The sequence below is a fragment of the Diadema antillarum genome, unplaced genomic scaffold, assembly GCF_040938485.1.
Source record: "Diadema antillarum isolate AM-2024a unplaced genomic scaffold, OU_Dant_1.0 seq00000702_RagTag, whole genome shotgun sequence".
Lineage (NCBI taxonomy): Eukaryota > Metazoa > Echinodermata > Echinoidea > Diadematoida > Diadematidae > Diadema > Diadema antillarum.
The window spans coordinates 224,363-246,110 of NW_027271607.1; the positions used below are offsets into that span (position 1 = coordinate 224,363).

Consider the following 21,748-nt stretch of genomic DNA (forward strand, 5'->3'; position numbering starts at 1 on the left):
TGAAACTTGCATGATTTTATCGGGTCAAGACATATCTGTAAGCTTTACAAAAACAAACAAACAAAAATGAGCCTCTGGAAGTACACTTGTAAATGTGAAGTGATACATGTATTATGAGAGTTTCAGCCACCTTACTTAATAATGGTCCAAAAGATGATCATGTGGTGGTATTAAATCCATATACTTCAAGGACATGTACTTTCATGAGGGAAAATGTGATTTCATTTTTTTTTTTGGGGGGGGGATCTACATGACATTGTAAAATTAAATATTCTTCAGGTTGCTAGATCAGGTATTAACTGCAATTCTGTATCTTTACAAATGGACTAAGTTGTATTAACATGCTTTAGACTAAAAAATAGTTTCTTTCTTCCATTCTCTAAAACTGTAGAGCCCCCCCCCCAAAAAAAAAAAAAAAAAAAATAAATGAATAAAAAATAAATAAATAAAAAAGAATAAAAGATAAATTGATTGAAAGATTGTCAAGTCTTATCATGTGATAACAGTTTAAAGAAACTTTCATGTACCATATTTCACCATGCTCTCTTGATGAAAACATTTTAAGCATTCATATTGTTTATAATTTGTGAATGGTATTTGTCAGCTCTTTCAGCCAAATCAGCTCAGAGGGATTGGAACTCGCCTGTTTTGATGTGTGACCGCACCCAACCGTGTACCCGCGTTGTAGTACTGGTATCAGCTTTATGAGGAGGACAACAGACAAGGCCCCATCTCTGAGCTTCTACCAGTCATCTCCATCGCTACAAATAACGAGAAATTGTCATCTTTCCGAGGAGCTATGGTGTTCTAGGTTGGACAAAGTGTTTCCAAGTTACATATGTAGCTGCTTTTGAACGTCGGAACAGCTTCTGAGCGAGTCTTGTACATCAGTTGGTGCATCTGAACACAGCTTCCATCGTTGTTGAAGAGTATCCATCTACCAACAAAGTTCAAATATAAATTTTGATAGGAACTGACAGCTGAAAGCAAAGAGGATTTGCTAAGTCTTCATCTCCATGTCACACACTCAACTGTACCATCTTCTCTATAATTTTTGTCTTTTTTTCTATGTACTTTTGAAACCAAGAAGATCTGCAATTCAATCTAGAATATGAAGACATCAGTATGAACTCATGGTTCTGTCAGAATCTGCATCAAAAAATGTTGTGGACAGACAAGAACTCTAACAACCAAATAAACAAATAAGGTATCACTTTCTGTTCTATCAGTGTTAAAAAAAAAAAAATCTGATAGAACCAAACAAAAGGAAATATTAAGCTAAGGATCTTTTGTTGGACTTGTTTTGAAGTGAGCAAGAACTTAAAATCAGGTGGACAAGCGATGATGATACTTCAGATGTATAGGCAGGAGATGGATGCATTCCTGGTAACATCATCATCTTAGCGTAACAGACAATCAAGATATAGCAGCTCTGTCTGTTGAAGCACCTGCACATGCTCTGTGAAACAAACATTAGCGACCACGTGTGGGAATTTCTCACCTCAAATCTTCTGTGCTTTTGAACGATCAAGGATTATCAGCTTCTGCAGAGTATCGTCCACAACCATGTCGGCTACAGGAGACGATTGCTACTTCTTCTTCTACTCCACCTGCACAAAGGTCAGTTTCCAAACTTGGGTGGCTACAAGTATGTGCATGTCCATGGTGTGGCTTCCATGCTCTTGAAAGTTTGTCCTTGGGTCAGCTTTTCCTTATTTCAGTTTGTATTCACAAATCAAAGAGTTAGAATGATTTATTCTTCTTCTTCTTCTGAGGGTTCATACAGGGCCAGGTCTGTTGATATGTGCGGTATTCTGTACAAATTTTTGTACTCTTAGTCTGCCTAAAACCCACTTTTCAGATGTTTTTGGCAATTCAGATGCATTGAAAAGTTCACAGTTACAACGTACATCGTATCAAATCCACTTTAATTGTTTTTTTCATGAGTTTCAGATTTTTTCATTTTTTTTTTCCTGCATGCATTCTGACACTCTGATTGTATTTACAAAGAAGTACAGTGTACATGTATTTTACAATCAATGAAGAGTTTAATAATCACATGTATGTACAGTACATGTAGAAATGTTCATCCTTGTTCGTAATTTAACACGAGTATTCAACGTCTGTGGAGTTGTTGAAGCTCCTTTCGGGGGCCCTGCCATTACAATGATTACTATCAATCTGGTAAAGCCAGAGGTACAATTTGTACACCAAATGTGAAGAATTATCGACAAGGTTTAACCTACAGTACAAGAATTGTGTATGCCTGTAGTGATTGTTGCCTAATAACCACACCAGTATTAAAACATTTTGTATACATGTAGCTTGTTTGTGTTGTTTTTTCAATGTTTCTTTGTTTTTTTAATACCTGATTCCTGTGAATTTGTGTTATTCCAGGGACCCAGCTGCCCGTACCGCCACTCCGAACCAGCGCTGGGAAATGAGGTGGTCTGTATCAACTGGCAGAACGGTCAGTGCCTTAGACCCAACTGTGCATTTCGGCACATGGAAATCACTGTGAGTAGGCGCAGGGGGAAAATATCCAGTCCCTATGTATGTTATTCTTGTTTGTTTGTTTGTTTGTTTTTTTTTTTCCACTCAAACCACCTCCATACATACACATTTGTACAATTAAATTGTATGTGTAACTAATTTTAGATGTTATCTCTACATGCAAAGACATTTTGCCTGTTATACACAACAATACACTTCATATCCAGAAGTTTTAGTCATACGGTGCTAAAGTACTGGAAAAGTTTGAGTTTTTTTATTTTTTTATTAATGGTATCTTTATTCAACAAATCATTGATCGCAGCCAGAAGCTGAATTACAAATGATTTTACAAAAATGAACAATATATACTTACACAGTATTACATAAATATACGAATGTAAAACTACAAAATCAAAATAACACGCAGGCTCATACAAAACAAGAACCATTCAACAACAACATTATTACGTTGTTCATGATACGTGCACTTGAAATCCTGTGATTTTTATGCATGCACTTGCTGTCTTCCTCTTCTTAGTCCTTTATGTGCAAATACATACATACATGTAGTGTAGCTTACAGGTAACATGTTCAGCTTTTTACATTTGCTCAGCATTTAACACTCCATCCAAACTTTACCTAGTTGTAGATTGGCAAGCTTAGGTACATGTACTTAAGAATCTCTAATCAGTGACAATTACATGTAGATTCCAGACATCTGTGTCAGTCTGCAAAGAACACACTCCAACATGCTTGCCAGTCACCAAACAAAGCACTGCAAGAGTGAGTTTATAAAGTAGGGCTGCTTTCAAATTGTACAACTGTACATTGGAGTACTTATATTATTTTGTGAATTTCTTATGTATTTTATTGTTTTTTCGATCTTTTGATTTCTACTATTTTTTAACCAAAATTTGTTGCAGACACTATTTCAAGCTTATCTACATTAGATTTGATTAAATCCAATAATTAAAAGTTGAAATAATCTCATTTATATCAATTTAACAAGAAAACACAATTTGTTTTGGATTTGCGCACAATATCACAAATTTTAACTGTTTTTGGGTCGACATGCACTTGCAAAACATTGTGTAACTTCAAAACAGTGTACCAGGACGTCGCAAATTTGGTCTAAAAATATGCGGGAGACTTCAAGGAAAAAAGTCATGAAATGGCGCGGAAAAATCTTTGCACATTGCGGAATCGCAGATATAGGGTTAATGGTTGATTTTCAGTTTCTCTGCAAGGCATGATGTACATGTACAGTACAAGTACCTGTATGCTTTCTTTTTGAAAAAAAAAAATATGACGAGATGACAATATTCACTTGAAAAGGACCTCTGTTAATTACAATTATTTAATTACATTATTATAATTACATTATTAGTAACATCCCTAACGTCAGATTGCTTCTTCTTTTTTTCCCGGCAGAAAAATCGGTCAGAGATCCTATGCTACTGGGAGAGCCAGCCGTTGGGATGCCAGAAGCCTCACTGTCCCTTTAAGCACATCAGGAAATCCTCTTCCTCCGAGAGACTGCCTGCCTCATCGATGTCTCTCATCAACAAACTCCCCACCATTACTGGCCCCGGTGAGACCAGCTGTCAGACATTTGCAGTTTTACCCTCTTAACCCATTCTGTACTGGGTTAAAAGGAGTATGACACACCCTTTGAGTCACTAGAAAGTAGTTGAGCTTCCTAAAAGTGTGACAGTTACAGTCACAAAGCTGTCAAGTGTCAGGAATACTTCTTTGAATTAATTTATACATTCCTGATGTACATTGTACTCTGCTTGACTACTAGTAATTTCAACATAAGAACAAATAAAATAAGACCTAATGCCCCAGAATAGTTTGTGTATTAAAGAAAAAAATGAAGCAAGATAAAAAAAAAAGAAAATAGGCACAGTAATTGTTGTTTTTATTTTTGTGTGTGTGTGATTGACACTGTGGCTGAGGCTCTTGTAAGTCAAGCAATATTTTCTCGTGTGTAAAGAAAGGGTGATCCAAAGCCGAAGATTGTTTGCTGAATAAGTATGCACAGATGGGGTTTGGAACTGTAATACAAATGAAGATGTCAGGTACTCCATCTCATTATGTGGATCTCCGGTGACTAAAGCAGTTGATAACGCTGATTGGCTCTTATTCTGCTCCTAGTCACCAAGCCACTCCCACCAGCCACCAGCAGGCCCCTCTCCTCCTCCGTCAAGCAGGCCATACCCGGTGCCACGCCCGGCAACCCCTCCATGGCTGAAGACAAAGAAGCCATTGACATGCCAGCCGTGAAGCCAGTGGTCTTCACCCCTATGGATAGTGAAGGTGTGTCCATGTGATCCTCTTTCCCTGCACTACTTGTACCTTGTGGTGTCAGATTTTGTACCTGAAACTGTTATCCTTTACAGTTCTATCTTCTTGTCCTTGCATAATCATATATATCTTCTTCATGTCATCAACATTATGGATCTCACAGGGATCATAGATTTTACAAACAACTGCCACTAAACATGAAGTTGTGATATGGACATTCACAAGTGATATGATTATTTCTGTTTTTTTGAGAGAATTAAAAGTGTACTTGCAAGTTGAGATCAAATACACTGTTGCAATTGTTGCATTGTTGAACACCAATTAGGTTGGTAATCTCCATTGTAATCTTCAAGCATTTCATGATGAAGTTGTAAACTTCAACAATACGAAGCTTGAAGACTTCATGTAGTCAGTGTTAAAGGAGTATAGTAGAGTGAGATTTACATTTGTATAACAAGTATGCAAATCTCATCCAGAGTTTGCTGAGTGTCATGCGAGAAAAGTAGCAATGTAGAAAATTTATCATAGCTTCTTATTATTATGACACACAGAAGTATAATTTGCTTGGGAAGTTTTATTTTGCAAAGAATCTACATGTATTCTCTCTTGTGTGATATAGTCTTTTGGGATATGAAATTGAGGCTTTGTCTCCTGAAAATAACTATTTTTCTTCAACATGTACAATTCCGCATTTGTCATCTCAGTAGATCAAATAGTCAATCATTAGCAGTCACCATCAGAATTGACTGATGTAAAGTGTGGTTAAACATTGTACATCCCTTGTGTTTATGACTGTGATTGTTGCGACAGATGATGAGAGCTTAGGTACCCTTAGTGTTGATGGCAGCCCGTCCAGGAAGCTGTTGGTATCACCCCTGCGTCCCTCAAACAAGCACCCTGTCCGAGACATCGTCTCCCCGCTCAAGGTGACCTCGCGACTCGGCGGAGGAGCAGGGCCAGATAGCACAAATGGTGATGATACGCACTGACTATAAATGTGACCGTGCACCTCAAAACGAACATAAAGTCGCACACACTGATTTTGCGTGAAGACTGAAAATAAGTGAAATGGGTCAACCTAGCCGAACTTGACTTTTTCATATTTTCTGAAAGAGCGGGTCTTCTTTTATATCATGCTAAAATTTGGTATCATAAAACGGGCAGGAAAGTGTGTTTTTAGCAGCTTATCTCGAACATTTTTGGTAGAATAGTATGATTAGGTGTGTCTTTAGAATCCCTTTTTCATTTCTTAAAAACCTTGTCCACACTCTTCACTTTCAACTCTAATAACTTTTGAAAGGATAGTGCTACTGCTTTGAAAGTTGGCATTAATTATAGACAGAATGTGTTAAAGAGGCATGCTTAAATTCAGTTTAATCTGATGATCCCTTTATTGTTGTTACTCTGGTGGTTTACTTCCTGTTTTTTGTCCCATTCATCGCACAGCCAGCGCTTGAATAGACACTGTACTTCAGAGCCTCTTTTCTCAGTTCACACTTTTCCTGAGTTTGTGCTTTCTTTCCAATATTTAGATAGGTTAGGAGAGTCCAATTGATTTGAGTTATACATCATTTTAAAGCTTAATGTCTGGTCTTTCAGAATATGGTCTTAACTAAAAATTCATGTCTGGCGACTTTTTGTTTGTTTTGAGGTGCAGGGTCACAAATGATATTTTATGTAGCGCTCTTCAAATATGGTATCGGTCAATGTTCTTTACATAGTAAAATTCTGGAAAAAGAAATTATCCTCAAGTAGAACGTTAAAATCTTTTCAAGATTCTTGCTGAAACTTGATACTGAGAGTGATGAGTAGAATTCCTTTCGGTTGTCATGTTTTTCAGACTGTTGGTTTTACAGAATGAGAAACTGTGTTCATTTGAGTCTTGTAATGTGCATAAATGAAACTATTCCAAGTAGTGAGCAACAAGAGGATTTAAGTGCTCAGGGTTTTTTGTTACTATTCTGGTTTGGTGTCTGCTGGTTGCAGCGACACAGATGAAATGTGCTTTGTATGTTAACATGTTTTTAACTACAGTGGTTATGAAGTCAGGGAAATATATGTGGTGAAACTTTACCACATTGAGCAAATCATTCAAAACACAATGATTAATAGAATGTGAAACTTTACCTCAATTGAGCAAATCATTAAAAATACAATTATTCATAGAATGATAATTGTTAGTATATGTGGTACTGTGAGGATGTCACAGTGTAGACTCAAAGACTTGTAAGCTATTCCCTTGGTTGAAACCGATGTGCATCTTGAATAATATGTTTGTGATATCAAATGACAAGAGACGGTTTGCATTTTAGTAACTTGAGTGCCAGGTTCCTAAAGCTTTAAGTTCTTTCCTCATTCATCTTGGCATTTCTCTCCCGATGTACTACTTTGCAGACAAGCCTCTGACAGTCAAAGTGAAAACTCTTGCTGAGATCCGCCGCGAGAAGAACATGGAGAGGGGCCACGTCACGGAGGATGACGTGGAAAAGATGGACGTCGCGGAGAACCGGAGAAGAGGAGGAGCACCGCTCTTTAGCCGCAGAATCATCTCGGTTAGCTCGAGCAGAAAAGGTGAGAAGCTGTGTGACCTTTTTTGAGTCTTGTGATTCCACTGAATCTGCCCCATCACTTGACCCCTTTTTCACCTTTAGCTTGAGTCATTTTTTGGAATCGGAGAATGATGATCTATTGAAGAGTGGTGCTGCTTTATGAAGAAATGATAATGGTATTGGCTGTTGTGGAAGGTTGAGAATTGGTGTTATTTGGTAGGAGGAGATGGCATTTATAATAACTTTGGTGGTAAAAGTGTGTTTTTGTTGGGGGGGGGGTACATGCTGTCAAATTATTTTAACTCCTTGGCTGAGAATGTGGAAACAGGCAGTTCTCTGTTGATGTATTTTTCTCACAGAGCCCCAATCCAGTGCCAACAGATCAAGTGATGCTGTGTAATTTGAGAAAGGCTTGATTGCTCAGACCTCTGTATGAGTTCCCAACACATACATAGATCAGATTTTATACAGTACTTCGCCGATTCTTGATTATGTTGGTAAGTTGTTACACTATGAAGTCAAACCTAGAGAAATTGAGTGAACTTAATATTATAAATTATGACTTATTCTTGTGAAATGTTCTTCATGTCCCTGTATTTGAGTCCAAGTGAAAAATTAAATGCATCTATAGAAATGCAAGACAGGTTGGATCACAATTAGTGTTGTACAGGTATGCAATCTCGTCATACATCACTTTGTGCCATCATAAGGATTGTGGCTCTCTTCAAATCGTCTGTGAACCTGTATCCAACAATTGCATCAAGTAGGAGTTACTTCTTTCTTCTCTTGTGTTGAGCAGTGCCAGCAACATTGGTCTCTTCTAATGTCTTGAGTGATATGACAAGTAGAAATCAAGGTTTCCCTCATAACTGTATTCCATCCTGCAGGGGGTTATTTCTTTCTTCTCTTGTATTGAGCAGTGCCTGCAACATCGGTCTCTTGTAATGTCTTGAGTGATATGACAAGTAGAAATCAATTAAGGTTTCCCTCATAATTGTATTCCATCCCGCAGACCCTCAGAAAATGGAGATAGAGGAGGACAATGGAACCACCTCACCTGCTGGCCTCGCCTCAAAGCCCAGGGATGATTTTGGCATCAAGAGTCTGAGTCAAATCAGAAAAGAACAGAAGAAGAGGCTGGGAAGTAGCCTAGAGCCAGATGCAGGTGCAAAGAAGAAACTAAAGGTCAGAGTTCTTTTATTTTTTGTCATTATCTCATAACTCCTCCTCTGCTAGTCTCTATCTTTTGTTCCAACTCTTTCTGTCAGTCTTCCCCTGGTTTTTATGCCTCAGCCACAAAGTGTCGCTGGAGGTATTATTTGAATTATAGGGACAGTGATTTTCCGCGATCGCGGAAAACGGACGGAAAACGCGGAAACGGCCTTTTGAAACGGAAAAAATATTCCACACGGAAAATCACGGAAAATCACTTTTTAACAAAATAAAACACATAGTAGTAAAAATAAATACAACAGAAGCTGTGAATTAATCATTATTACATGTCCACGATATTCACAGACTGCGGAAACTGAGTTTCTAAGCCAAGTTGTGTTAGTTGCAAGTTCTAGCGATGTCTAACGGCGTTAGATCTAGCTATTAGCAATGTCATGATTTCAATAACTGTTGAACACTTACTCAGTTTGATCCAACACCAACAATCATAACCATAGAAGAAAGTCCATTTATATTCCAAAACACAACGTGTGTCTCGCCGAATAATGTGTGATGATAAAGCCAGTATTATGGCAGTAAAAGTAGCGGCAACAGAAGAAACTGTCTAACTGTCTAACTGTTTTCTGCTCGCGGTAAGCTGTCAGCAGGTAAGTGGAGTGGTGACTTGCTATGCCTGCCTGCTATGTCGTGTGTAGAGCACAGCGCACAATGCATGATTCAGGAGAGAAGAGTGATCGAACTCCAAGTTCACGCAGAAAAAAGAAAAATTCCACGATGCCAAGGTGCCATGCCAGACTGGCATGGGTGGGGTGGAGAGAGAGAGACCAATCAACAGAAGAAACCGCGCGTACTGGCGCATTCTTGGAGGTCATGAACTGTCTGGGGTGTTGGAGATGAACAGGGAAAGGGGCTGTTCCCAGGCCCTCTCTCCAGTCAAGAAATTGACACGCGCGCGCAAATTCTTCTGCCAACCAGCCAGCTGTCGGAATGTGCTTTGAAGTTTATGGCAGCCTGGCCTGGCTGGCATGAATGGATGTTGAGTTTCAATCAATATCTACTGTTGTTTTATTTTTGTATTTGAACATGTCGTTTCAGGACCGAGGCCAGAATGGGGAAAGATCAGAGCGAAATGAGTGCTAGTTTCTTGTCTGGATTATTGACTGAAGAAAGATAAATTGATTGTTCCTTTAGTGCTGAAATTTTTCGTCTGTTTAGACCTTCTGAAGGAATATAAAGACTTGACTAGACAGTAGTACACTGTAAGTCACTTGACTAGCAAGTCAAGAAAGAGGACATTCATAATGATAGTTGTTGACACTGCAGGCCAGGCTTTGATAGTGATACACAAATATGTACTGTCCCACGGCATGATTAACTGGATTACAATGTATTGACTGAAGAAAGATTCAGGTAGATTGATCGTTCTTTTAGTGCTGAAGTTTTTATCAACACTGCTTATTAAACTTATTATCATGTATTCTGTTTGCAGCTTCTAATCAAAGGAATAAAAACACTTGACTAGCATAAAGTCACTAGCTGAGACTCAGAGACTTATTTTACTTTGTATATTTTTTTTCTAATTTGTAGACAGCAGTGTAAACAGTCATGTAAACAGCAGTGTAAACAGCCCTCTTTATCATCGCCATAATTAACCTTGCAGATTTACACATTATGCAATACTCTTCGAACATTATCACTGTGGCAACCTATTTGTTAAACCGCCATTTGGCAACCTAAAAAACTCTATAGGTTGCCCGGCTGACAACCAAGGAAAAAAGTTAAGTGACAGCCCTGTGCATGTTTTGACAGTCGAAATAAATAAATTGTCATACTGATGTTTCATTTCATTTGTCTTCATGGGTGTGTGGTATGTACAGAGGTTGGAAATCATCAGGTATACACTATGCATAACATGTATGAATGTATACACGATTACACAGGTACACAAACTTCAAATAGCAATCATTTAATTTTTGTTCATTTTTGCATGCAAATACATGTAAACGGAATTTGCATTTTTTGTATGTACAATTCATATGGGAAAACGGAATTTCCGTTTTTTCACCATGTTGAAACGGAATTCATGATTTTCTGAAACGGAAAAGGCAATTTTTTGAAACGGAAAATCACTGCCCCTAGAATTGTATAGTTATTTTAAGAATGCAGCAATCAGACATGTACTCTTTGCCTTCAATATCATACTTGGTTTCTAAACTTGCGTGCTTTGACAAACTGGAAAAGGAATCCGTTGATACATGTGACCTGTCTTCACTGGACGTAATTTAGTGGACTTGAGTCCATACTGTATGTTTGAGAGGAAAAAGCGCAGTGAAGTGTGTGTGTGTGTGTGGAAGACATATCAATGGGTGCTGTTCGTTATTCGAAAGGTTCGTTGCTCCGAAGGGTCGTTAATCCGAAACACGCAAATTCCCTATACCTAGAGGTTCGTTAATCCGAAAATGAAAAAGGGTTCGTTCATCCGAAAATTTGTGGCGTTATTTCGAAGATTCGTTATCTGAAGATCGGTTAATCCGAAAATGAAATTCGGAACAATGAACATTTGGAATAACGAATCTTAGGAATAAAGAGCCTTCGGAACAATGAACCTTCGGAATAATGAGCTGTAACCATATCAGTGATGTCTATGTGGGAAAAGTCCGCCATGGCCCAGGTTAAATGTCTCTGCATATATTGTCTTCCTGTGTATGGTCATTGGCATGCAGGTTCCAGAGCTGGAAGAGGAACCATTTGGTGACGGATCGCTGGAGGAGGCAGTCCAGCCAAGCACGATTGTGCGGCGCATTCTGGTCGGAGGAGGCGGGAGGCCGGTGGAGCCGGACTCCACGGTAACAGGGCTGCTCGGAGGAAGAGTGGCCGCGGGTGCCAAGCCCGGCCAGGGGAAGCTGCAGGTGACGAAACGCGTCATTGCAAAGAAGGGTGCTAGCGATGACAGTGCTGTTCTTTCCGAGGACAGTGGCAGCAAACTGAGGACAATCTCTTCCAGGCTAGGAGTGACCATCAAAGCTAAGAAGGATGAAAACAGTGTAAGAAGGGCAGTGGCCGACAATTCCCCCACCAAGCAGAAGGTGGGTCTTGCAGGGCGGCTGGGAGTGAAAGTGGAAGGTGCTGGCATCGGTAAAGGAGGGGAATCACTACCAGGGCGTGGTTTTGGCTCCAAGGGAGGAAGCCTGGCTTCCAGGTTGGGCATCCCAATCAGGGCGGGACAACCTCAAGGACCAAAGGAAGATAAAAAGGAGGACAAAGAGACCACTGCTAAAGGGAGAATGCTAGCGCGACTTGGCAAGCCCGTCAAGGCAGGCGAATCCGATACTGAGGCGTCAAATGTGGCGGAGGGCGCCACCGGTGGGCAGAGGCGACGTCTGGTCACGCGCCAGGTGAAAGTTCTGAATGCAGACAAAGGAGATGCCGAGAACAGCTCAGGCGGAGGTGTGAAGGTGAAGAGCTTGGCGGAAATCAGGAGAGAGAAGCTTCTTAGCCGCCTAGGGAAGGCGGGGTCAGAGTCGGACGGCGAGAGCAGGACGGGAGAGACGAGAGCTGAGAGCTCTTCCCAGGGAGAGGAGGAAGAGGAGGAGGATGAGGAAGATGAGAGCCAGAAGGAGAGCAAACCAAAGGAAATCAGGTATGAAATATTGTAAAACATGATATATTCGCGGCATGAATTTTTCGCGAATTGTAGCCGACGGCTTTTTTTGCGGCATGAAATTTTCGTGAAATGCCACTGGGCATTCAATGCATATAGTGTAGACAAGATTTTTCGCGTGCATTTTAATTTCACGAATCTTGGCGCTCGCGAAATTCGCGAAATTAAAATGCACGCGAACATTCTTCGTTTTACAGTATTCTAAACCTTAACCCTCCCACAACAGTGGTCTTTGAAAAATGAAAGGAAACTGAGCTTGTCAGTGATAGCGTGATGAGGATCATTGTTGTGATAGTTTGCTGTCCTGCTCATCTGGAGGTACATGTATGCACTTGAAGGAACAGGCAAAACACATGAGAAGTCAGTTACAATTATTGATTGACATATCGATAACACTGAATATGGGCAGTGTAGTGTTTGATGTATACCTTGGAATTATAAACCAACAAGTAAAGCAGGCATTAATATTAGGAATGAATGTTTCATCTGACATTAGAATGTGAATGCATCTCCAGGAAAAGTGTGCATGGCTACCGGTATTTCCCGATTATTTTATTTTATTTGTTTTCAGTTGGGATCACAATGACTTGTATAATGTACAGTAATTTTTTGCGACTTTAGCTAAATGTACAAGTAGTGACATTAGGAATGAGTGCAAGGAGATGTCTAGAAAATTTTTCCCTGAACAGTAAGTGGATTTTCGGAGATAAAGTGTATTAGATCAAGCAGGATGTATGAGAGACTCTTTGCAGAATTTGCTTCTGCCACTGCTGGTTAAGTCTCTGTTGCAGAAAATGACAGAAGTTTTAAATAAAGTTTGTACAATATACCCATTGTTACGCCTAAAGCAAGACTCCATTTTTTGATGCGGACTTTCACGATGCAGGATAAAGACCCTGGCTGAGATCAGGCAGGAGAAAAAGGCAAGGTTGAGTGCACCAGTCTCACCACAGGGCGAGGAAACGCAAGGTGACAAAGATGCCGCCGACTCGCCTGAGAAAAGAGTGCAGTCTGCCCTGGGGAGGAGAGTGAGGAAAAAGAGGGAGATTGCCCTCTACAAGCCTCCAGCAGCTGCTTCAAGAGGTAGAGGAAATAAAAAATATAATCTTTCTCTTCAAGTATATAACACATAGTCATGGACAGAGAAAAAGATTTTGTGATTCTGTAGCTACAAAGAATGCTTGAAGGAGGTCTGCTCACCCATGACAAGATATGGCCTACAAATATGTATAGCATGTGAAGAGGGTAATACAAGAGAAGTGACTGTCATGACTTTGTGGGGTAGTGGGCGAGTGAATTTGTTTGGTGATATGTTGTACCTGATTATGCAGAGTAAACAAGACACAATTGAGCATGAAGATATTGTAATCTCATCATTATTTGATGAGGAGTTTCTCACCTTAACCAAGACATGGACAATATGTGTCGGTGGTATAGTTGTTACTTCTGGCACTCTTGAATGGAATGCCAGTAGTGTTTTAATATTTTGAAACTGTTTTGGCTGTTTCTGTTTTTATTTTTTTTTTTTGTTTTGTGTTGTCTTTTTTGTTCACTCCAACTCGTCAACTCCAATTGCCTTGACTTTTATCTCTAGTGACGATGAAGCCAGAATCTCAGCCCATGATTCGGAGAATCAATACCACAGATAAGGTATGCTTATTTAGTATTAACAAAAGCTGGTGTCCTTTACGTGAAGGACATATGTACGTGTATTCTTACCATGGAGGACATGTATCCTATTCTCTACAATGTAGCGCCACAAAGAAATAGATCAGTGTACTCTCGTTATGATTGCAGTGTTTTTGTGCCGTTATAGTTCAGTTGTTTTGCAAAGAACCAGAATGTTTTCCTGCAGGCCGACCTGATACAACACCTGCTTCATCCTTTGTGCAGTCTTCTTTTATCTTCATAATTTGAGTCATTTTGCTTTGTAACTTTGTAAAATCAACATTTACGTAGGCGCAAAATTCACCAAGTTTGGGCAGATGGACACAACCATGAACTGAAACTCTTCCAGCCTCTACAATGTAGCTTTATAAGTCTTCAACTTGAAGCCCTATGTAATTTCAACGAATGTATTATGGCATTAGGTCCAAGAATAGCATGTGTCTAAATATTGAACCCTCCCCCCTCCAAAAAAAAAAAAGTCACCATAAATGGCTCTCTAAGAGCTCTTGACAATGAACAGTAAAGCCCCAAGATATTCAAATTACAACCTCAAGATTTTCACATTACGTTGAAGATTTTAGACGTAAGAAAGAATAATATATTTTCCTGTTGTTTATTGTTTGAACTTTGCAACGTTTCAATTTTAGGTGGACGCGGAGCAGCCTGCCACCAAAGTTCGTCGACTGAATCTTTCCAAGTCAGTGGAGAGTGCCAACAAGGGGACCGAGTCCCTCTTGTCCGTCATTCGGACCAAGAAAGTGGACGCTGCGGGCGATGCTTCGTCCATCCAGGTATGAATCTCCGACTTGGTGAAGCGTATTGAGTTTACAGTTGCCTGAATTTACTGTGGACCTGGAATAGAATGCAAGGGGAATTGACCCCTCCCAGTTTTCTGTGACCGCATCAGTTTGATAACATAATCATTGCTCATATCAGATATGCCTATGGAATGTTACAACATGTCAATCAGTGTGCGCATGTCATTGAAATATCTCATTACTACATACTAATGTTTGTGTACAGTTACAAATAGCAGTCATGTAAAATTCAACTGATTGTTTCATGTTTACTATTTTCCAATTATTGTCAACCAAATATTTATTTATTTATTTTTTTGCATTGATATTAAGATTTCTAGTATACATTGGTAGGTTCTTTTTTATTTGAGAGGAAAACACCCCTTTTTTGGCAGTTATTGTACAACTTCTACTTTTACCAGTCACCGAATTCAATGTTATCTGTCTAAGGCCCCGTTGCTAGAAACTTTGCGTTTAAACGCAACTTGCAACTGATTGTCACTGGCCAATCAAAATCATTGTTGCATGCATGTCTTCTTAATAGGGCAGACCCTGAGCCAATCAGAATGGTTGTTTCAAAATTAGCAATTATTTGCAATTGATTGCAACTTTCTTGCAACGGGGCCTAAGTCTGGTGAGATTGAATAAAATGGTAACATTCTTTATATTCTACTCATTTGCTGTAGACCATGTAAATATTTGTAATTCTGTTTTGATTTTTGCTGCTTAATATGCAAATTATCTGTTGTAGATCAAGAGCCTGGCTGAAATCAGGGCGGAGAAACAGCGTCTGAGTCAGGTGACCAGCACCGCCAAGGTGACTCCTTCTGCAGAGGAAGGGGCATCCAAGCCATCCTCGCAGGATGATGCAGTTGCCCCCGACAACGAGGAGGAGAGGAAACGTCAGAGGCGAGCCTTGATTTGGAGCAGGATGGACAACAAGTCTGACAAGCCAGTAGTTAAAGGTCAGGAGAATTGACGATTTATTGGAATTATTTCATATTTCGCAGTGAAAAGATCAGACAATATTAGCACCTTCCACAGCTTCATGAAATCAGCGCACATGATGAAGTCTGCACCCCATGTACAGAGTACCTTCTTTTTTTTTTTAGCATGCTGCATATGTATAAACCAAAGTCCAGAAAAAGGAGGGTACTGTACTTTCTTCAAGTAATTAACTCAAAGTATATCATCCCCAAAGCTTAACCCCCCTCTAAAATGTGAAAATAACAAATTATGTTTGTTACAATGATTTTGTATACTGATCAGAATTAGCCCCTGCGTGACCTTCGAAAGAGGTTGCAAAATTGTTGAGGAACACGTCAGTTTTTGGTGGATTTATGAATAGCTGGATCTTCCTCTCACTTTGCGTTCACTGTAGCTGGCGAAGGGGATGGGAAGAAGAGTCTAGATGAACTGCGACGCGAGAGGCGGGCCAGATTATGGAACCTCACCCCGTCTGGCGATTCCATCACCACAGCAACTCAAAGGGCGGCGGACCCCGCCTTGAGCAAAGCGGAGATCAAGATCAAGACCCTGGACGAGATTCGGAGGGAAAAGCAGCTGAGAGACGGGAAGACCACCGACAGTGGATCCGTGGAGGACCAGCAGGTGGTTGTTAGACCAATAGAGCAGGAGGTAACCATGGCAATGCCTGGCCCGGAGGCCAGCATCCCAGATTCCTCCTCCAGCGTTTCAGATGAGAGGAAGGAGGATGGAGATGAGAGGGAAGCTTCACAAGCCGGGCTGGGTTCACCGCGCAAGATAACACGACCCAGTAAGTCTGACTCTTTCTTGTGTTGCCACTGGCATCAGTGCCTTTTATTTATTCATTATTTTTATTGGGGGGGGGGGGGGCCAAGAGTAGTTTGTGGGTGAAGAGACATCAAACAACTTTGGGTATCATAAAATGTAAAGCTTTCTCACAAAATGACTTTCAAGTTCAAAATCGCTCAATTTAATTTTTGACGGCACCTTTTCAAAGAAACCAACAAAATTACTGCATGTCAATATATGGTTTGTAGTGTGTATGGTCTTTGGTAAATTTTTCTCTTCAGTCTGCATCCACTTGCTACACAGTTAGGAACTAATGCGATACTGGCACGTGATGAAGTTTATTCAGTCACTCTTGAAATAAAAGTTTGATCCATTTCAAGATAGTGAAGATGAGCATTGAGGAGAGAGAATGTAAGATAATTAGGATTAGATCTCTAATTAGTGAAGCCCAAAGTCATTTCAACTTGACAGTCATTCTGGTTTTGTTTTGATATCGTGGTTGTGTTAACAGCTGTGAAATTAGCCAAGAAGCCAGTGAGGGCCAGGAGAGGTAGACAGGCCTCAAACACATCTCAGGGAAACACACCCAGTGAGGCAGCTGTGGAAGAGAAGGTAAGAAAGGATAGAGAATGGTACCAACATTCAATGGCTTACATGTATGTTAGTAGAGATCCAAGAGTCGTGGAGTACTATGTAACCACTGCAACATCAGATGGATGTTCCCATGGCAACAGTACAACACCTACACAAATCGACTGTGAAAGGAATTCTGTGTAATTTTGTTTTTGATAGATTGTGTGTTGGTAGCAATGCTTAGGACTTTGAAACCAATCAAATTTTGTGTGCCTTTCTGAAAAAGAATCTGGTAGAGTAGTTTTGGGATGAAGGTGTTGTTTGATTATGATCATGAATTGCTGGACTATCACCTCTCCCTACGCCTGCAGGAGGCTGGCTGAAAACTTCAATATCTCTTCACATCTTGATATTATTTTGAAAGAGAAAAGTAGGTAAAAGAAGAAAAAAATATCCCTGACTCAAGACTATTTTTTTTTTTCTGATTTAGATGCATGTATAAACACCCAAGTACCTATCATATGTTGATGTGTGAATGTGAGCAGCCCGGAATTGATTTTTTTTTAATACCCCCGCCAAACGAAGTTTGAAGGGGGTATATACATTGTAGGAATCAGCGGTCGGGCGGTCGGTCCGTTGCAAATCTTGCGTCGCGAACTACTTCCTCAGTTTTCAACCGATTCCGATAAAACTTGGCACAGATGTGTGCCTTGGGTTGTAGATGTGCAAGACGTATTTTTTGACAGTACCCAAAAGTACGTTGCCATGGTAACGGCATATTATGGGCAAAAATGGGTACAAATCTTGCGTCGCGAACTCCTCCCACAGTTTTTGATCAATTTTTATGAAATTAGGTACAGATGTTCATCTGAATATGTTAATGTGCAAGACACATATTTCCGCAGTGGCAAAAAGTGCGTTGCCATGGTAACGGCATGTTATTGGTAAAATATAGGGCAAAATGCTTCATGGCAAAACTGCTTCATCAGTGTTCTTCCAATTCTCATGGAATTCATATTGAATGTTTGTCTTAGGATATAGGTCAGCATGACACATTTCTTGACAGTGACAAAAAGTATGTTGCCATGGTAACAGCTCACATATTATGAGCCAAAATGATGGAAAATTTTGTGTTGCAAACTACTTCCTCAGTTTTTGCCCAATTTCCATGAAACTTGGTACAGATGTGTGCCTTTGGTTGTAGATGTGCAAGACGCATTTTTCGACAGTACCCGAAAGTACGTTGCCATGGTAACGGCATATTAATGGCAGAAGATCAAGGAAAGATCTTGCGGATTTAACTATTTCCTCAGTTTTTTGACCAAAGCTTATGAAATGTTTTGACCAAAGCTTATGAAATGTTGTTTGGCGGGGGTATAACCAGTCGCTGTAGCGACATTTCTAGTTTTTTTTTTTTTTTTTTACTTAATGAAAAAAGAAAGAAAGAAGGAATACCCATTATGTCTTGTCAGTTAGTATAGGCAAGACTTTCAGTAGAAATGAAAGTAGTGATTTAGGAGTGAGGGTTTTTGGAGCATACCTTGCCTCCTCTTTATCATTTTCTTGTTCCCTCTCACAAACTATCAACCCAAAAACGCAATAGGCGCAGCTGGAGAGGAATCTGCCACCGAGTTCTCCACAGGTGGTGCCTGGTGACGCAGTCACTACTGAGAACATCCAGGTGGCCACGCCTAGCAACGACACCAACCCCACACCAGCCCTCGACCAGGCTGGCTTCCAGGAAGATGAGGTGAAGGAGGACAGCACCAAGGTGGATATTGTAGACAGAGATGTCCTCGACCAGGTTGGGGAGAAAACTGTCCAGAAGGAGGCTGATACGACCACAGCGTTCGTCTATCGGTGAGCCACCGTTTTCTTCTTTTCCCTTTAATTTGTTTCTCCTAAACTTTCTGGTAGGATTGTGTAGGCTTACAATGTAGTGTTCTATCCTCAGGGTGTGATACCACACACTTACATGTAACTCTTCCTTGGAGGCTTTCCTTGTATGCGACTTCAGGTTGATTCATGATACAGATGAGAATGCATTCATTTAATCAGAAAACTTTCTACTACAACCCTTATATACATCTTGTGGACCCCAAGGAAGTAAGATTTCAAGTAGGTGGAGGTAAACAAAGGCTGGAGGTAATCAATAAATGTCATTGAACACAATCAGTAATGTCCGTGAACATCAGACAACACCAAAATATTTTTGTATCATTAGCCGGGTGCAATTGCATGTAGAAGTTTTACTTTTTAGTATGGGGAGGGGTCTTATTTGATTTAAAAAGGACATGCATAGGATATACTAGTATTCGTGATTTTTATTTTAATCACTAGATTCTAAGCTTTAAATCAAATATGTAATTGGCTTTAATATTTCATTGTAAGGAAAATGTACAAAAAAATCAACTAAAGTTAGGAAACTGTGTAGGTTATGCTCAAGTCAGCTTTACGCACATTCTCTTTCTTTTATCTCTGACTTTTGTACGGGTAATGTTATGATGCACCACATACTCATTGTACAAAGTATTTCTTGTATTGACCTCTTCACTAATGACAACATAATCTGTTTGTGATTCAGGAGGCCTAGTGATACCAAGCCGTCCCCGAGGAGGTTAGCGAGTGTGACCGACGAGGATCTCGATAGATTTTTGGAAGAACATGACGACGACGACCTCGACGACCAGCCTGCAGTTGCCGTGGCGGCGCAGGATGATGATGATGACAACCTCCTCGATGAGCTGGATGATTTCCTCAACAGCTGATGAAGGCAAAATCATCTCTCCCCCCCCCCCCCCCCCCCCCCCCCCAGTTGAAACCTCATATCTCGAATGTACTCCCTACCACATTGTTCATCATATGCCTTGCAAGTACAATGTATATAGTCATATTGACTGGTGCAACAGTATCTTTGTATTTCAGGATGACTATAATATGTGTGCTGGAGATATGCACTCGATCATTAAAAGATGACTTTCTTAACATGTGATTGTTCAGCAGTATTAATCCAGGAAAGAATTATAGTGGGTAATTTCTGTTGTGTATCCGTATCCAAGGAAACACCATTTGCAGATATTGATATTAGATTATGTGAGTATGCAAGAGGCGAGAAAAGACAAAACAAAGAAGAAAAAAAAATGCATTTGGAAGTTGTCAATGCCAGATTTTTTCAAATCTTTTTGAATTTAAAGATTGATTTTGAATTATAGAATTTTTGTGCAAAGTTTGTTTTGAAGGTGGAATTTATCAGGCTCTTATCATTCCATGCTGTGTAAAAAATTCATAAACTTGTTGGAAAGTTTTATTGTGACACTGATGTGTAGTGATGATGGTAATCATTTCTGTGTTAATGATTTCTGTGCTTATGTTGCCTATCCATTTTTTCTTGTTTTTGTTTTGTGTTTTGCTTGATATTGCTCAGCAAGGAATCTGTCTCTTTTGACAAATTTCATGTCTGCTTGGCATGTGTTTAATTTCAACTCCATCAGAAGTGTTCTTACTTTCTGCTATCTTTCCAGAATCCAGTGTAATCATTAGTTTGCATCAGGTTTTACAATGAATTTGTATTTGAGGCCAAGCCCCCACCCCCACCCCCCCCCCCCCAAAAAAAAAAAAATCTCCAACATACTCCAAAAAAAAAATGAACAATTCAGAACCCAAAGCTGACTTTTCAAGCAGAAGATTTTGCATATCTGTTTTAGCTTACTTGTAGCTGAAAGGTAGAAATATGGAGGAGAGTGTAACCATGAGATGCATATTGTTTCTTCTTCTCTTTATCAAACCCTAGCCGACAGATGATCATGCCTCTGCTGGCAACTGGTTTTCTATCGCAAGTTGATTTAAAAAAAAAAGTTTCACTAAGAGATAATAGTGAAAAAAGTAAACCTGTGAATGTGCAAGAACCTTCATGAAATCTGCAATTATCTCTTTATGTCTGAAATCAGAGAATATAAAAAAAAAAAGATTTTTGTGAATGGGGAATTTTTGCCCAGTGAGATGAATGTAACACAAAGTCATCTCTGCTATTGCTCCTTGGAATCTTGCTGATTTGGATGGGTGAATGTTGGCAGACTAGGAAATTGCTTTCAGAAGCTTGCCTTATGGTGCTCCCAGTCATTGTAGTGGGATTACACTGGGTCATCATGAAACAGAGTATGTGTCTAGACAGCAGCCTAGAAGTAAGGCTATCAAGGACATGTGTTTTAACATAAATTATTCATATGCCCGCAAAAGAAAAGAAAATGCTAAGAATTGAACTAAACTGAACTGAATTCAGGATTTTATTCTAAGATATGACCAACATGTACTGTATGAACCTCAAGAAAATTTGACCCTGATTCAACTGCTTTGGCTACAAAAAATGGCATCAATGGTTTATTTCCATTTGTGATTAAAACGGGGGGAGTTGCAATTTCATTCTGGCAATGGTTTCTTCGGGTGGAAATAATTTCACATGTCACAAATTAACAAGAAAATGCATGTTTCAGTACAGCTGCATAGTCCTACAAGCTGCAAGCTCAGGTTTATTACGTTAATGATGTATGTCTTTGATTTACTGCTATACCAGATACACATTGCCCCATATTATTTTGCTCTCATGTACATAATGTATGCATAAAGTTCATTGATACGTACAAGGTTGTAGTGCTACTTTCTTCTCATGCAGTTATGCAACCATGTGTTACCATCTGCTCTTATATGCATGAGTATCAAGTCTGTACCACTTGGGCAATGTCAAAAGCAGTGTT

At 39.8% G+C, this 21,748-nt stretch overlaps 1 protein-coding gene across 1 annotated transcript; it reads left to right on the forward strand.

Moving 5' to 3' along the window:
* The first annotated feature begins 866 nt into the window (after nt 1-866).
* LOC139737740 (uncharacterized) lies at nt 867-19,765 on the forward strand. Its single transcript, XM_071648417.1, has 16 exons — nt 867-1,620; nt 2,398-2,517; nt 3,925-4,084; nt 4,651-4,812; nt 5,611-5,772; nt 7,195-7,371; nt 8,362-8,534; nt 11,246-12,162; nt 13,070-13,266; nt 13,778-13,914; nt 14,499-14,642; nt 15,400-15,613; nt 16,030-16,425; nt 16,936-17,036; nt 18,601-18,857; nt 19,582-19,765. Exons 1-16 carry the CDS (start codon nt 1,567-1,569, stop codon nt 19,763-19,765), a joined length of 3,555 nt encoding a protein of 1,184 aa, XP_071504518.1. The 5' UTR covers nt 867-1,566.
* The last annotated feature ends 1,983 nt before the right edge of the window (nt 19,766-21,748 follow it).

Excerpts from the sequence above, each read along its gene's own strand:
- LOC139737740 (XM_071648417.1), top strand. The coding sequence starts at position 1,567 with ATGTCGGCTACAGGAGACGATTGCTACTTCTTCTTCTACTCCACCTGC. Across the intron at positions 2,518-3,924 it reads TTCGGCACATGGAAATCACT|AAAAATCGGTCAGAGATCCT; the intron begins GTGAGTAGGCGC and ends TTTTCCCGGCAG. Across the intron at positions 4,813-5,610 it reads CACCCCTATGGATAGTGAAG|ATGATGAGAGCTTAGGTACC; the intron begins GTGTGTCCATGT and ends TTGTTGCGACAG.